Consider the following 15756-nt stretch of genomic DNA (forward strand, 5'->3'; position numbering starts at 1 on the left):
TTTTGGCGTCTAGCGTCGCCACGGTAACACTTTTGAAAGAGAAAAGTAATGCGCATAGTAGCAGGATGGAGACGCATATTTTGATGTATAACACACCTGGGTTCACGATACGGTTCGGGCTGAATTAACTATCGAAGGAATGGCATAAATTGCTTCAAAATTAATGTTCAAAATGGCCGACTTCCTGTTGGGTTTGGGCCATGGCGCCAACAGACTTTTCTTTAAGTTGCAACATGATACAGGTGTGTAGCGATTTTCGTGCATGTACGTCAAACCGTATTGTGGGGCTTGAGGCACAAAGTTTTCTAGGGGGCGCTGTTGAGCCGTTAGGTCACGCCCATTAATGCAAACCATTAAATATCAAATTTTTCACCAGGCCTGGCTTGGTGCAAAATTTGGTGACTTTTGGGACACGTTTAGGGGGAAAAAAGGCCCTCCTTTCGTCAGAATAAGAAAGAAAGAACATTTCCTACAGATACAATAGGGTCTTTGCACTGTAAGTGCTCGGGCCCTAATAATAATGAATAATAATAAAACATAATTTTTCGAAAAAATAAAATAAAAAAATGGAAATTGTAAATTACCTTTTTATTTCTATAAATGTGTTTTTATGTTTGTTTTCTCATTAACGTTATTTAAAGCCAGGCTTTTATTTTATTTTTTATATATTAAGGAGCCCGATATTTAGTACTTTTATTTTGAAGGCGTCTCGCCGAGACCTTATAAACATCCGGCGCTTCGGACTTTAACAGTAAAAGTTTAACGGCAGTAGAAAGTGTGTCTGCTAAGTGTCAGGAATGCGGTGCAGTAAAGTGATGACTAACTGACACAAAAATCACCTCCTGATAAGGATTAGTTTTCTTTGCAAATGTTATGCCGTATTTATGTCCAGTTTGAGTTTGGTTGCCATGGTTACTCATGTATTGTGGTTAACGAGCTGTTATTACCGAGCGATCAGCAGCTGCATCGGTCTGTATTTAAGTTAAATGAAACTTATATGAATGTAGAAAGACTAACTCTATTTTATTTTATTCCTTTATAGCTCTTACGGTGTGTTTGCAGTGTGTTTACATCCAAGGAATAAAAACATTGTGAACCATCAGTTTGAGAGTCAACATCATCAGTCGGGGCTACAGAAATAATTTTTTCTCTCTGTGCGGCCCGGTACCAGATGACACACGGCCCGGGGGTTGGAGACCACTGATTTAAATGACAAAAATGAAAGAAGATGTGACTCTTGCAGGAGAAAATCTAGCATTGTCCTGTTCTGTTAAGATGATGATGTGTTGGGAGAGTAAAGCATCTTGAACCAGTTGTGTTCTGTTTCTGTCTCTGGAAGGTTCTGTCGTCGGTTCTGCTGGACCTGTACCGAGCCCTGAAGTGGGTGCTGCGCTCCGACCCGGACCAGGTGGCCGTGCTCCACGCTCAGCTGGCTCTGGAGGAGCTGGACGCTGTGATGAGGAGGTTCATCTTCCCGGAGCAGAAGCTGGAGAAGAAGATCGTCGTCCTGCCGTAGACTCCTCGTTGATTTCCACGTTATTAACAGAACTGAACTGAAGAAACTTAATGTGTCAGAGCTTCAGAAAACAGACGTCAGCAGCTAAACCTTTCAAAATAAAAGCTGTAACACCTACCCTTCTGGATTCTTCCTGATGGATCTTTAACTTAGATCAGTGTGAAAGAAGAGAATCATCAACACTGATAATTGGCACCAAAGAAACTCTGGGATTGCTGTTAAGGAGATCCCCGACTATTTGGGATATGAAATAAAATAACATAAAAGTGCAGTTTGTCTTCCTTCTATTGTGACAGTTGTTCCTAGTCAGTAAAAGTCTTGCCACGTAGATATCTTTGTATACTTGTAGTGGAGTCACAAACAGCCCTGTAAAACCCTCCTGTAGTAACACGTTGAAGACGACACCTGAGTAACTGCTTTTCTCTACTTCAGAGCTAATATGTGGCTATTTGAGGTGACTACCAAATCACTAATAATGTCACAGCACTATTGTCTACCGAGCAGTAGCTACTGTACGTCCAAACGAGTGGGAAAACGGCGCCAGACTGGAAAAACGTTTTTCCGGTCGCCTAGCAACTTGCAACAAATAATGTACGCGATGGGCGCATGCGCGCCCTGCTCTGCACCCAATCTGAACCCACCCTGGGGGTGTGCGGCGCAAACCACGTTCTATGTGAAAGGAGCTTTAAGCTGATTTTTCAGCAGTCTGTTAAACGATAACTCCAATTTCTTGCTAAATCTATGAGTTCAGTCGATCACACAACAGCTCTTTCCCATTTTAGATGTTTTCCAGTTGCTCAAACTGAAAGTTTACGCTGACACTCAGTCTTTCTGCCACTCAGTCTTTCTGACACTCAGTCTTTCTGCCACTCAGTCAGCGCCAGAGATCTCTGGGGGGGCGAAACTTTGTCTGCTTTGAAATTATGCAGTTGTAAAAATTATATTTGCGAATGAGTCATTCATAAGACATTGTTAGGAATAATTTATGAATGTCTTGAATATCTTTTGTGTTTCCTATACACTGGTGACAAACACAGGAAATGATTTAATTCCTTATTATTATATAATTACTCAACATTTAATCTACTCCGACAGGTTGTTAAAGGAAACATGTTAAAAAATGTTGGTCTCATATTAAAAGACATTTTTCAGAAATATTTTTATGTCCTTTTGTGCGTATTTAATACATTGGTGACATTGGAGAAAAACAAAGTCATATGTATACAGAGTAAACCAAAGAGAAATGTATCAAAAAAACATAATTAATGTTCATTTTTTCAATTAAAGACTATTTTGGTGCTAGTACGTACGGGTCGGGGGGCCGGCTGGTCTTAGACACAAGTAGGGGGAACAAGGAAAAAAGGTTGGGAACCACTGCTTTAGTTTATTCACTGATTACGTCTCATCACGATCATTTTCTATTTGAATATTCATTGTCTCATTGTGACACAGTGTATTCAGTGGAAGAACGGTAGATCTTATCCTCCTCCACCGACGTGGAAGCTGCGTCATGCAGAGAAACTTATTTCAGCGTATCTTTGTGAAACAGCCGAGCGTTTGTTTGCTGTAACTGGTGACAACCTAGTAATCCCCAGACGTTCAGGACGTTGGAGGTTTCCACATGAGCGCATGTGACTGCAGCGCTGGGAGCTGGAGTTTGGACATGTTTTCAGAATGAGGTAGCATGCTGTTATTTTTGGTCCGGCTGCTATTTGATGCTATAAAAGGAATTGAATTAGAGTTTTATCCAGTCTGAAAGTCTACTTGAAATTCTTTGTATGGAAGAAGAAGCTTAAAAACACCAACTTACTTTTTTATTCCTTTTAGCATCCAGTCTTCACACTGAAGTCAATCCTCAAAGTTTGGCTTGTTTGTTTTTATCTGAAAACTTACATCTCTAAAATGATTGATAGCACCAAAGGAAAGGGCTATCTTTAAACGTACACTTCCTTTAAAGGCAGGGTAAGGTATTTCTGGATGATGTCGCATGTCTTGATGTCCACTATGAACCCAGCCCAGGCCTCTCCCCACTAATTGGGCACGAGCATGATTATCTGGATCAATGTTTGTCTTGGTTTGGGCAGCAGGCCGGCTGGAGCCGGGGCCGAGGGAGACGGCTGCTGCTGGATGGAGAGGAGATGTTCACTCAATCACAAACAGGGCTCTGTGTAAGAAATACTGGCCACGGTTACATGATGTTTTTTAATTCGGAATTAATTATTCCGAATTAAATAATTCAGAATTAAACTATTTTCCTTCCAGTTTACATGGAAATAGTAATTCTGAATTGAGGTTTACATGGAAAACACGTTTGATGGTCTTTCTCCAATTCCTCTCCAGGTCTGGGGGTTGGGAAGGTTCTGATTGGATAGGGGGGAGGACCGGAAGTTAAACTACCGGAAGAAAAACTAACTTAGCCGCTTAAACTTTGAAAAGATCACAATTTTCCTGTTTCCATCTGTTCTTTTAATGATTTCTATTTATTAAATAAATGGTCTCTGCTCTTGACCAGCGTTTACTGCTGCTGCATCTTGAAACTTTGTTTGGAAAACCAGCCCAGTGGAATATAAGATCATGGAGACAGACGGGGGAGGGAACGAGCAGAAAGAAAGACCGGGATTAATTTAAAGAGGAATGAGTGTATACATGATCTGGAATTATTCTATTCAGATTTAAAATCAGAATAAACCAGCCACTTACTTCAGAATTAAGTTTAATTCGGAATGGCCATTTTTATTAGGAATTAGGTGTTTACATGGTCATTTTTACTCATTTTAAATCGGATTTAATTTTAATTCTGAGATAAAGAGGAATTAAACTTCCCATGTAAACGCACTCACTATAGTAGAAATAATATAATTCCTTACTCTGCCTTTAATCCCCATAATTGGAGCCAGTTTGTCATGCGTGGGCCCTGATTAAGCCCCAAATTCAAGTTATATATTTTTTTATATAAAAATGCTACACAACATCTCCAACATTCTCAGATTCACAAGTGCTGATGGTGAAAATCTGCATCAGTCTGAGTATTTGAGCTGGGTGGAAACACAGCTGAGAACACACAACATATGTAGTTTTACTCTTATTTGAGGAGCTATAAACCCAGTTTCAACTTGTTTTGTTTTATTTTATTAGGCTTTTTTTGACACAATACCTGATATGCTTATAGATCAGGGAGACAAACCCATATGTGCATGAAATAGTTTGCTTTATTTTTGATATTATCTTTAACACCAGGGTCATGAAATCGTCTTTGAACAGGTAAAACAAAATGAGAATGCTGACATTTTCACATGACAGTGAATCAGCTCCTAAGCTGTAAAACTTAAAACTAGGACGGTTTTGCTGTAGTGGTGTCATCAGAGAGATGTATTTGGTGTACCTTTAGTGTTTACAGGACAAATATTTTCTGTACTATCAGCCAAAGGTAGTGGAGATCCATTCAGTAAACCCAGGGGACACCAGGTAAAGTTTGTGGAGAAACATTTCTGTCAGAGTTTGACCCTTCCTGTTTTATTTTGAAACCCGTGTCTTTGTGTTTACATTCTGGTTTGACCTTCCTGTTCCCCATCGGCCCTGATTGTCTGCACCTGTGTCTCGTTAACCCTTGTGTATATCTGGTCTTGTCTTTCCCTGCTGGTCTGGACTGTTTCCTCCCTCCGTGTTTCCCATCTGGTTTGTAGTTTTTGATTCTTGTTCTTGGAGTTTTTGCCATCCTGCAAAGCAGCGCTTTTTGTTTGCTTAAATGAATCCTGCTTTTTTTGGAACTCCTGCCTCCTTTTCTCTCCTACATCTGGGTCCAACAACAACCACTTCACAACAGAACGGACATGGACCGAGCAGGAGAGACTTTCAATTTGAGGGAGTTCTATCAGCAGTTGCTGAAATGGACCGCGACCGGTTGGCAGGGGCAGGAGTCCCCCTTCTGGGGAACACACCTGACTCGAGGGGGGCCCGGGTGTTCACAGCCCCAGGGGAAACGACGTGAGAGGAGAGGAGAGGGGGGTCCTTGCGGTGGAGGAACCGGAGGTTAGCGTCAGCTGGGGCTCCCAGCTTGACCTAGCCGCGCCCTCCCCCGCAGGAGGAAGACCTCCTCCTGGAACTGGACTATGGGGACTAAGGCACCTTGGAACTCCTCATATCAGAGGATGAAGACGAGCATGACCTCTTCATTACTCCGGCTCGGGCTGCAGCCCGCAGTCTCTGTCGCCTATGGGGATGGAGATGTGAGCAGCACACCAGCTTCTCCCCTCCTCAGCTCGGACGTGCTCGACACGTGCAAACGCTGCTGCCCGGCTGCCGTCCCCTGGCCTGCTGTCATAGCCGAGACCACCGGATCCCGCTACGAAGAGAACAAGTTGCCCTCGGCCAAGAGCACGACAACGCAACTTCTCCCCGTCTTCCCAGAGTTGCTGGATGAGGTGGCGCGCTCATGGAGAGACGCCCTCTCGGCACCAGGAGCCCGGTTCCCGGGGCCTCATCCCTCCACTGCGAGGCCATAGAGAGCCTGGGGCTGCTCTGCATGCCTCCCATGGAGCCACTCGTTGCAGCTCACCTTCAAGGCAGCCGGCTGTCAGCGGTGTCCTCCAGGAGCCCCAGCCTGCCGTCCAAGTCTGACCGTTTTCAGTCAGCTCTGACTGAAAAGGCACACAAGGCGGCTGAGTTGTGTGAGGATTTTGTACTGACTCAGGACCCAGCTACGTGGGAGGAGACTCGGGTAATCACTGAGCTGTGTCTCTGTGTCCAACGCTGTGTGCTCCAGGCCACAGTAAAGGCGCTGGGGAATATGGTTCTGCAGGATAGTGCTCGGTGGCTCAACCTCGCCAGCCTGTCAGACAGGGAGAGGGATGACGTCCTGGACATGCCCATTGTCCCAGGGGATTTTTGGCTCCGCGTTGGACCTGATGCAACGGCGGTGCGAAGCTTTGCTTCCCTTGGAAGTCCCCGTCTCCCACTCCGCCTGCACAGCAAAAAACTCTGCGCAGATTGCCTCCCAGGCTTCGCTTTTTACAATACCGAAACAGTCAAAACCCCCGGCTCGCCCCGGCCCCCCTGCCCAGCTGGGCCGGCTGGCATAAGAAATCCTCAGCCCCGGTTGCAGCTCCGCCAGCACAGCCCGCGCAAGCTGCCTACAACCAGGCCAGGAAACAGAAGAGAGCGGCCTGACCCCCCCCTCTCTTCCCCGGTGTTGCAGCTGGAAGTTCCCCATTCACCAGCTCCACCGGTTTGGCTTCGGAGCGTGCCTTCAGGGGCTCCCCACCCCCCCATCTCCCGGTTGCCACGGCGAGCTGGGAGAGATGGACATTTGACGGTGGAGGGTTCAGCAACTGCCCCTCCCTCATGTCCACAAGCACGAATAATCACACGTTTCCGCAAAGAAAAATAGTGTGTCCCGCTGCCACATCCAAGCCGAGTGCTGAGGGTGCAGCTCATAAAAAAGGCCAAAAATATCAAAATAAACAGCGCGGTGGCAACACCCACTGTCCCCGCACGGCGGGAAGCCACGGCTTTCCCTCGGGAGGGGGCTGTGTGGGTCCCCGCCCCGGGACCAGGTCACTGCTCCACCAAGGGAAGGCACCACCACACCCCGGATAGCCTCTCATGATGGAGGGACTGTAGTGTGCATCCACTCTCTCCCCCAGGTGGGAGAGATGGGCCGCGCTGGCAGCCTCAGCCCGGGTTTTAAGAACGATTTCGAGGGGCTACAGACTGCAGTTCGCAGCTGTTCCCCCGCGATTCGCCAGTATAATACACTCCGAGGCTCAGGGAGAATCAAACAAAGGAGCAATCTGTGTCGTACCTCCCCCACGATGTCAGAGCGGCTTTTACTCCAGGTATTTTCTGATCCCCAAACGGGGGTGGGGGGTATTGGCCCTATCCTAGATCTTGGGGATCTCAGGAAATACAAGTTGGAGTTGGAGAGTTGGAGAGTGGACCTACAGCGGTCACACATACATTTTCTGGAACTATCAGCAGTGTTTCTCTCCCTGAAACATTTAATTCTGTCTCTCATGGGTCATCATGTCCTGGTGAGGACGGACAATATGAGGACGGTGGAGTCCATCAACCACCAGGGGGATTACGCTCCCGTCGGTTGCACATGCTGGCACGCAAACTGATCCTGGGAGCCCTGATCCCGGGCGTGGACCTGTTGTCCAGGGGCGCGCCAGTATACGGGGAGTGGACTCTGCATCCAGAGATCGTGGAACAGATATGGGCCCGTTTCGGTCAGGCCATGGTGGATCTGTTTGCATCGAGAAACAACGCGCAGTGTGCGCTGTTTTACTCCCCTCGGGGTAGACGCACTAGCGCACGCCTGGCCGCGCGAGCGTCTGTACGCTTTCCCTCCGCTGGACTTGATACCCCCCACTCTGTCCAGAGTCAGGCAGCACGGCCACGCATTGATTTTGACAGTCTTTCAGCTCCCCAGAGCGCCTGGCGCTGTGGGCTTGCTCCCTGAGTGACTAAATCTGTCAACTGTGGGTCTTTCACAGCGGGTGATTAGCACTGTACAAAGTGCTTGAGCCTCCTCCACTAGGTCCCTGTATGACTGGAAGTGGAGGCTATTTTGAGGGATGGTGTCACAGAAATGGACACATTCCTTCTCAGTGTCCAGTAGAGTGATACAAACGGAAAGCCTTCTCCACGGTTAACGTTTACTTGGCAGCTATCGCCGCCTGTCACGTGGGGTTTGGGAAGGAAACAGCGAGCCAGCACCCGCTGGTTTGCCTTTTTCTGAAGGGAGCACGCAGGATTCTCCCCATGTCCAGACCACTGGTACCACCATGGGATCTGGCTGTGGTTCTGGAGGGGCTTAAGGGCCCCCCTTTGAGCCACTGGAGGGGGCAGATTTGGAACACGTGTCTCTGAAGGCAGTGTTGTTGATGGGGCTGGCTTCGGCTAAGCGGGTTAGTGACATTCACGCACTTTCGGTGCACCCGTCACACGCACAGCTTTTTCCGGGGGATGTGAGGATGATTTTGAAGCCCAACCCAGCATTTGTGCTTGAGGTGGTGGTTCATGTTTTCCCATGGACCTTGTGGTTTTGCTGCCCCACCAGGTGAGCTGTGGTCGCATGCGTTATGAACAGTCCGTGCGGTGCATACTTACATGGACAGGACGAGTGGTTTCAGGATGAGCGATCAGCTGTTTGTCTCCTGGGCTGATCCTCATACGGGGAAACCTGTCACAAAGCAGCACCTCTCCCACCGGCTGCTGGAGGCGACTGCTTTGGCTTATACCAGTCAGGGTTTGCAGTGTGGGCTTGCGTGCGCTCTGGACTCGGAGCCTGTTGGCATCCCGTTCTGCTATCAGGCACCATTACTATGGAACCAACTTCCAATCTGGGTTAAGGAGGCTGACACCACCTCCACCTTTAAAACTTTTTTTTTTTTAATACTTTATTTTTCTATGTGCCACACCATAGTGACGTTCAGTATAACAATAACAAAAAAAAAACCAACAACTAATATACATATATAGACATAAGACAGACACCAACCTCAACATATACACGAAAACAAAAAAAAATATTAAAAGGACATATCTAAACAACAAACACAAACAAAGCAAAGAGAGGCCTAACATGCTTTTAAATACCTTCTAACCCCCCTGTTACCTCCCTCCCCTATACATCCCTTACACTTCACTATCTTTTATGTATTAGCCAAAATTCCTATTTTCACAAATCCTAATTTCCATTCTTATTTCATAAACACAACTAGAGGGAGAGAGACGCACCATGAGAGCAAATAAACAAACAAGTACATGACAATACCTCCAAAGATAAATATAAAAAAAAAAAAAATAAATAAGAATAATAACAGAACAAGACTATAATAGTTAGTCTCAAATATAGCTTGGTGGTAGATATGCTGCTATAGGCCTATGCTGCAGGGGGCACCGACATGATCCACTGGGCGGTGCCTCTCACCCTTCATCTCTTCTACTCTTCCTTTCTTCTCTTCTCCTTTTCCATTTTTTATTTATTATAAGTATCTCATACCCATCATTTTTATCCATCGTTCTTGTAATTTCTTGTGCTGGTGGCCTCCCTTTTTTCTCTTTTGTGTATGTTTGCAGGCCGGAGCTTCAGGAGCTGCATGTTGACCTGCAGTCCCCCCTTTGATCATCCCACTGCTGCTTCCACCTGTCTGTGTGTATGTCTACTGTGTGCTTACTGACGTCCTGGCCTGCCCCCCGACCACTAGGGATGGGAATTGAGAACCGGTTCTTGTTGAGAACTGGTTCCCAGTTTTTCAATTCCTTGGAATCGTTTGCCTTTATTTGCAAACGATTCCCTTATCGATTCCAGTGGGCGCGAATGACGTCACCACGCAAGTTGCGTAACTACACAACGTGCGCATTCGCGCCCAGCAGGAAAAAATGGCGACAAAGCGGCTAGTGTAATGATGTGGGTGGGATGTGGGGGGGGTTAATGGAGTAATGTATTTGTATTTACTTATGTATTTAGTTATGTATTCATACATTTAAAATGTAAAGTACTATAGGAAGTATATATATATATAAAATTGTGCTTTTATATGAATGTACTTTTAATCTTCATGGACCCCAGGAAGAATAGCTGGCGTTTTGCGTCCGCTAATGGGGATCCAAAATAAAAACAAAACAAAACAAACACTTGAAAGTTTGGTTACATTTTAACAAAAAGGATGACAACAGGGCGACTTGCAATACTTGCAATGTGGACATTTTAACAAAGGGAGGAAACGGTTAGGGCTCGGCCGGCTGGGCTCTCCTCCGCAACCCGGTCTCGCTGGGAGCGCGGAGTCGGCGCAGCGCGTGGCCAGAAGAGCCGGGCGCTCGGCCACGAGGACGAGCCGGGCGCTCCGGCGGACTACTAGTCAGCCGCTAGCTTCTCTTCTCATCAAGGCAGGGAAGAGAATCAGGCCAGAATAGATGAATGTCACCGAGCAGTGACGAAGTTTGTGGTGTTGAACATGTTACTGGACATTCTTGTGTAATTGCCACAGAATAATTTGTTGTATTTAGTTAATTTCTACAGAAGAATATTTATTTTATTATTATTATTTTATATTAAATACATATTTTATATTACAAATAATTTTGTGGGGCCCCCCTGGCACCATCGAGGAGCCCAAGGCTGGGGGCGTCTTAAGACCTCACTTTTATTTTTTTGTTCAAAGATATAAAACAAAGTTGATGCTAATTGACCTGTTTGTTCTCCTTTTTTACAAATGAGAATCGATAAGAGAATCGATAAAGAATCGAATTGTTAAACAGAATTGAAAATGGAATCGGAATTGGAAAAATCTTATCAATTCCCATCCCTACCGACCACCCCAGTCTGGCCTCCGGCAGGACGGCTTATGATCCAGGTCCTGGTCCAGGTTTCTTCCCTCCTAAAGGTTGTTTATGTAATAATTGCTCAGGGGTTTATGTTCTGGGTCTCTGGAAAGATCCTAGAGACAACTTCTGTTGTAATAGATGCTATATAAATAAAATTGAATTGAATTGAATTGAATCCTGGTTCTTATTCAGGAGAGTTTCTGTTCAGGACATCTGTGCTGCGGCGACTTGGTCCTCGCCTCTCACTTTTGTCCGTTTCTCTATGCTGGACATCTCTGCTCCATGCGTGGCAAGTGTGCTTCTGCTGTCCTGATGGGAACAGAATGTTCTTTCCTTGTGGGTTGGTGGATGCTGGATAAGCTTGTCCGACAATACGGGAGCAACCATATCCCATAGTGAGACATCGAGCCAAATATTATGAAAGAGAACTTTAGGTTGTTGACACCCCGGTTCTCTGAGTGATGTGAGAGACATCTCACCAGACAACCCTTCCTGCTTGGGCGAGTGAGGAGAGGTGCTTATCTTGAATTGAGAATACAGATAATTCAAATGAATATTAAACTTAAATGTAAAGATAAATGACGAAAAGAACTGAAATCATTTAAAAAAAAATCTATTGGGTGTTTTGAAAAGATTATGTATTGTACATATTGAAATATTTTTTGTGAAACATTTCAGATGGACCTGAAATGTTTCACGCCAAATTTGATGTTTTCTCCCCCCACACATTTGAACGTGGACCTGGATCACCTCACGCCTGTTCCCTGCCACAAACTAAAAGGCGTTAAAATAACTGTTGTAGTCCAGAGTATAGATTTTCCTGTGGAAAATCTGTCAGCCGGTCACTGATATCCCGTAGATATCTAAGGTATCTAATGGCGCTTATCCACTAGTACCTACTCTGCACGCCTCGACTTTTCCACTACGGGCCGAGATGGGTGGAGGCGTGCCGAGTAGATACTTTTTCTGTATCTATTCTGCCGAGGTTCTAAGCTGCTGAGTCGGCTGTATCTGACATCATCACACTACACGCCACCGATTGGTCGGGGGGTTGGAGTCAGACGTCTGAGTCAGCACCCGATACCCACGTTGTCATTCCATTGAATAGGCGCATTATCAATGATATCATGCCATATCTTTAGGCCAGTATGTCCCTACTGGCCTACCAGTATGTTCGGTAGATTGATATCACCCATTTTTAAGGCTGACATAATGTTATTGTATTTGCTGTCACATGACCGGTCATAGGTCCAAACATGGCCGACTTAATGCTTGTATTCTTTATGATTTATTAATACTTTTAACAAAGTTTCGACAGTTAAACCTTTTTTGCGGAAATTAAATGCATTTTCTTAACATTTCCAGCAAGAATTTGACATTGTTTTTTCTATATAGAAGGCCTAAATATTTTATGTAGTTAATATGGACCTCAAGCCAATAAGTTTATATGGGCTTAAATCCTCTGAGCAGACCTTGAATTGAAATATGTTATTTTATTTTATTTTATTTTATTTTTTGCAAACGGTTACAGTACAATTAAATAGATGAAAGAAACAAATTATTATCTTGTTGTTTCTGTCGCTATGGCAACCCGGATCGAAGCTGCTGATGCCGTTTCCGTATCCGTTCTAGCCCGGATACGGAAACTACGTAATGAATGACTCATAACGTTTGGGTTGGCGGTAAAAACAACACGACAAACAACATCAGCGTATCTACAAGAAGAAGAAGAAGAAGAAGAAGACATCAGCGTATTTTCTTTATCAGATTCAGCGTATTGTGCTTTCGTCTTCTCAAGGTAAGCACGTTCAAACTCTTATCTTTGCATGTATTTCGCTAACTTGATAGCATTAGGCCATGCATTCATTGTGACATTAAAACGATTACACGTGGGCTTGTGAGCTAATGAAAACATGATTCTTATGGAAGCTAAAACTGCTAATGTGGCTACCATTGTAAACACGTGTATGCTTAACTGGTTCGTCCACACACAGTTATCAGTCTTGTATTGAGTTGTACTTTATGTTGTACTGTAATTCTACAAACTGTTAATAAAAAGTTCAATCAATAAAGGGGGTCCGTAGCCCCAAAACGGGGTATGTGGTCTGAAAACCATCCAAGTAGTTTTATTGATTGAAATTTTTATTAACAGTTTGTAGAATTACAGTAAATTACACGGAAAGTGGTATAATTCCGTGTGGGCACCACGGATATTGTACCATGCAAAGTCAAGGGGATCCGTGGTCGTGATATATACACGGATTATGACATTATTATTATTTATATATTATTCTTTGTTATAGTGGCTAAAGTATGCATTTTTGTCACGCAAGGTACTGTTTTTTACTTTCCGTTTGTAAAAGCACGTTTTTAACGCTGTTTTAGCAGTGTTTTAATGAGGTTTTAATGGGAGCACCACGGATATAGTACTATGCGAAGTCAATGGGAGGCGTGGTCGTGATATACACGGATTATGACATTATTATTATTTATATATTATTCTTTGTTATAGTGGCTAAAGTATGCGTTTTTGTCGCGCAAGGTACTGTTTGTTACTGTCAGTTTGTAAAAGCATGTTTTTAACGCTGTTTTAAACTTAAACTTAAACTTAAACCTTATTTATTTATATAGCACTCTTTATGCAACTGGAGTGCAACACAAAATGCTTTACAAAAATACATTAAAAAAAACAATCTCCCTTGACCCCCCCCACACACACACACTGTGAGGAACCAGAGCGGCCTCCCCACGTACAAGGGGACAAGGCAAAACTGGAGCTGGGTGATGAGGTGTAAAAAGAACCTTGCAGAGCGTAGAATGCCAAAAAATAAGGCTTTTTATTGCAAAAGGTGTAAAAAAAGCACAAAGACATAAAGGCGAAGGCAAAATCAGTTCTAAAATATGGCACAATGGGGCATAGCCTCTCAGCAATCTACCTCCATTCCAGCCGCCCCCTTTCTAGCATCCAGCCGCTGCTTTTAACCCCAGGCAGGGTGGAGAGGTTGATTAGACACAGGTGCGCCACAATCAACAGAACCAGCCACACCTGTGTGCTGCTCCCCCGCAGACCACGCCCAATCCTCCACTCTGCCACACATTAAAAAAAAGTCCAGTGATGGTGAGAAGGGGAGGGGTTGCTCACTTTCTCACACTTCCCTCCCCCTCTGGAGTCTCGCCAACCCCGTTGCGAGACAAGAAAACGGCCATTTCCTCCGGTTGCCGGCCGCTTCCTCCCAGTTGCCGAGGACGCTTCCTCCCGGTATCCGAGGACGCTTCCTCCCGGTATCCGAGGACGCTTCCTCCCGGTATCCGAGGACGCTTCCTCCCGGTATCCGAGGACGCTTCCTCCCGGTATCCGAGGACGCTTCCTCCCGGTATCCGAGGACGCTTCCTCCCGGTTGCCGAGGACGCATCCTGCCGGTTACAGACCTCCTCCTGGTCACCGGGTCTCCCAGACTCCTGCTGGTCACCGGGTCTCCCAGACTCCTGCTGGTCATCGGGTCTCCCAGACTCCTGCTGGTCACCGGGTCTCCCAGACTCCTGCTGGTCACCGGGTCTCCCAGACTCCTGCTGGTCACCGGGTCTCCCAGACTCCTGCTGGTCACCGGGTCTCCCAGACTCCGCCAAACCCACGGCGTCGCTTCCCACCTCTTCTCTCCAGTTTTCAGGTGGCGCCAAAGATCCCACCACTGCCACCAAATGTGAGGAACCAGAGCGGCCTCCCCACGTACAAGGGGACAAGGCAAAACTGGAGCTGGGTGATGAGGTGTAAAAAGAACCTTGCAGAGCGTAGAATGCCAAAAAATAAGGCTTTTTATTGCAAAAGGTGTAAAAAAAAAGCACAAAGACATAAAGGCGAAGGCAAAATCAGTTCTAAAATATGGCACAATGGGGCATAGCCTCTCAGCAAGCTACCTCCATTCCAGCAGCCCCCTTTCTGGCATCCAGCCGCTGCTTTTAACCCCAGGCAGGGTGGAGAGGTTGATTAGACACAGGTGCGCCACAATCAACAGAACCAGCCACACCTGTGTGCTGCTCCCCCGCAGACCACGCCCAATCCTCCACTCTGCCACACATTAAAAAAAAGTCCAGTGATGGTGAGAAGAGGAGGGGTTGCTCACTTTCTCACACACACACACACACACACACTCCCCGTACCCTCATTCATAAGACATACACACACATACACACGGCATACTATACAGATGCAGACCCACCCGGCACCCCCCACCCTTATAAAATGGAGTATGGCTGAGCACTGATAGACCAGGTGAGGAAACACCGTCCTATGGGAGCCATCCACACCGAGAGCTGTCCAAGCCCATGACTACAGGGGACGCCGCCGCAGAGACCCCGCGGACCCAGATAGAGAGGGGCCCACACCACGGCTATAAAGCCCTGGAGCAGGACCCCCAAATATCCAGGCCAGGACAGCAGGACCCCCAACTATCCAGGCCCTGGAGCAGGACCCCCAACTATCCAGGCCCTGAAGCAGGACCCCCAACTATCCAGGCCAGGACAGTAGGACCCCCAACTATCCAGGCCAGGACAGCAGGACCCCCAACTATCCAGGCCAGGACAGTAGGACCCCAACTATCCAGGCCAGGACAGCCCCCTGTAGGCAGACCAAGCTCCCGGCGTGGAGGGCCCCCATGAGGAGAACACTGGCGCTGAGAACTAAGAAACAATAAACAAGATATGAACAGAACTAAAAGGAGTGTAAAACATACTAAAAACAGCATAAATTAATGTTAATATAAAAGACAACTTATGGGCACTAACAGTGACCATAAGTACACTGACAGTAGAAGCAACATTAAAAAATAAATGAGTAAATAAGTAATAAAATAAATAAGTAATTAATAAAAGCTTTAAGAGGAACTTAAGAGGAATAAAATGTCATTAATTAA

General features: G+C 45.9%; 1 protein-coding gene across 1 annotated transcript in view; it reads left to right on the plus strand.

The window, feature by feature from the left end:
• Window positions 1-2859, plus strand: part of tango6 (transport and golgi organization 6 homolog (Drosophila)) — a 43482-nt gene extending 40623 nt beyond the window's left edge. The window contains exon 18 of the mRNA XM_061722299.1: window positions 1340-2859. Coding sequence (XP_061578283.1) covers window positions 1340-1516 — 177 coding nt within the window. The 3' untranslated portion in view covers window positions 1517-2859. The remainder of the gene's footprint in view (window positions 1-1339) is intronic.
• Window positions 2860-15756: the final 12897 nt, after the last annotated feature.

The sequence above is a fragment of the Cololabis saira genome, chromosome 5 (assembly GCF_033807715.1).
Source record: "Cololabis saira isolate AMF1-May2022 chromosome 5, fColSai1.1, whole genome shotgun sequence".
NCBI lineage: Eukaryota > Metazoa > Chordata > Actinopteri > Beloniformes > Belonidae > Cololabis > Cololabis saira.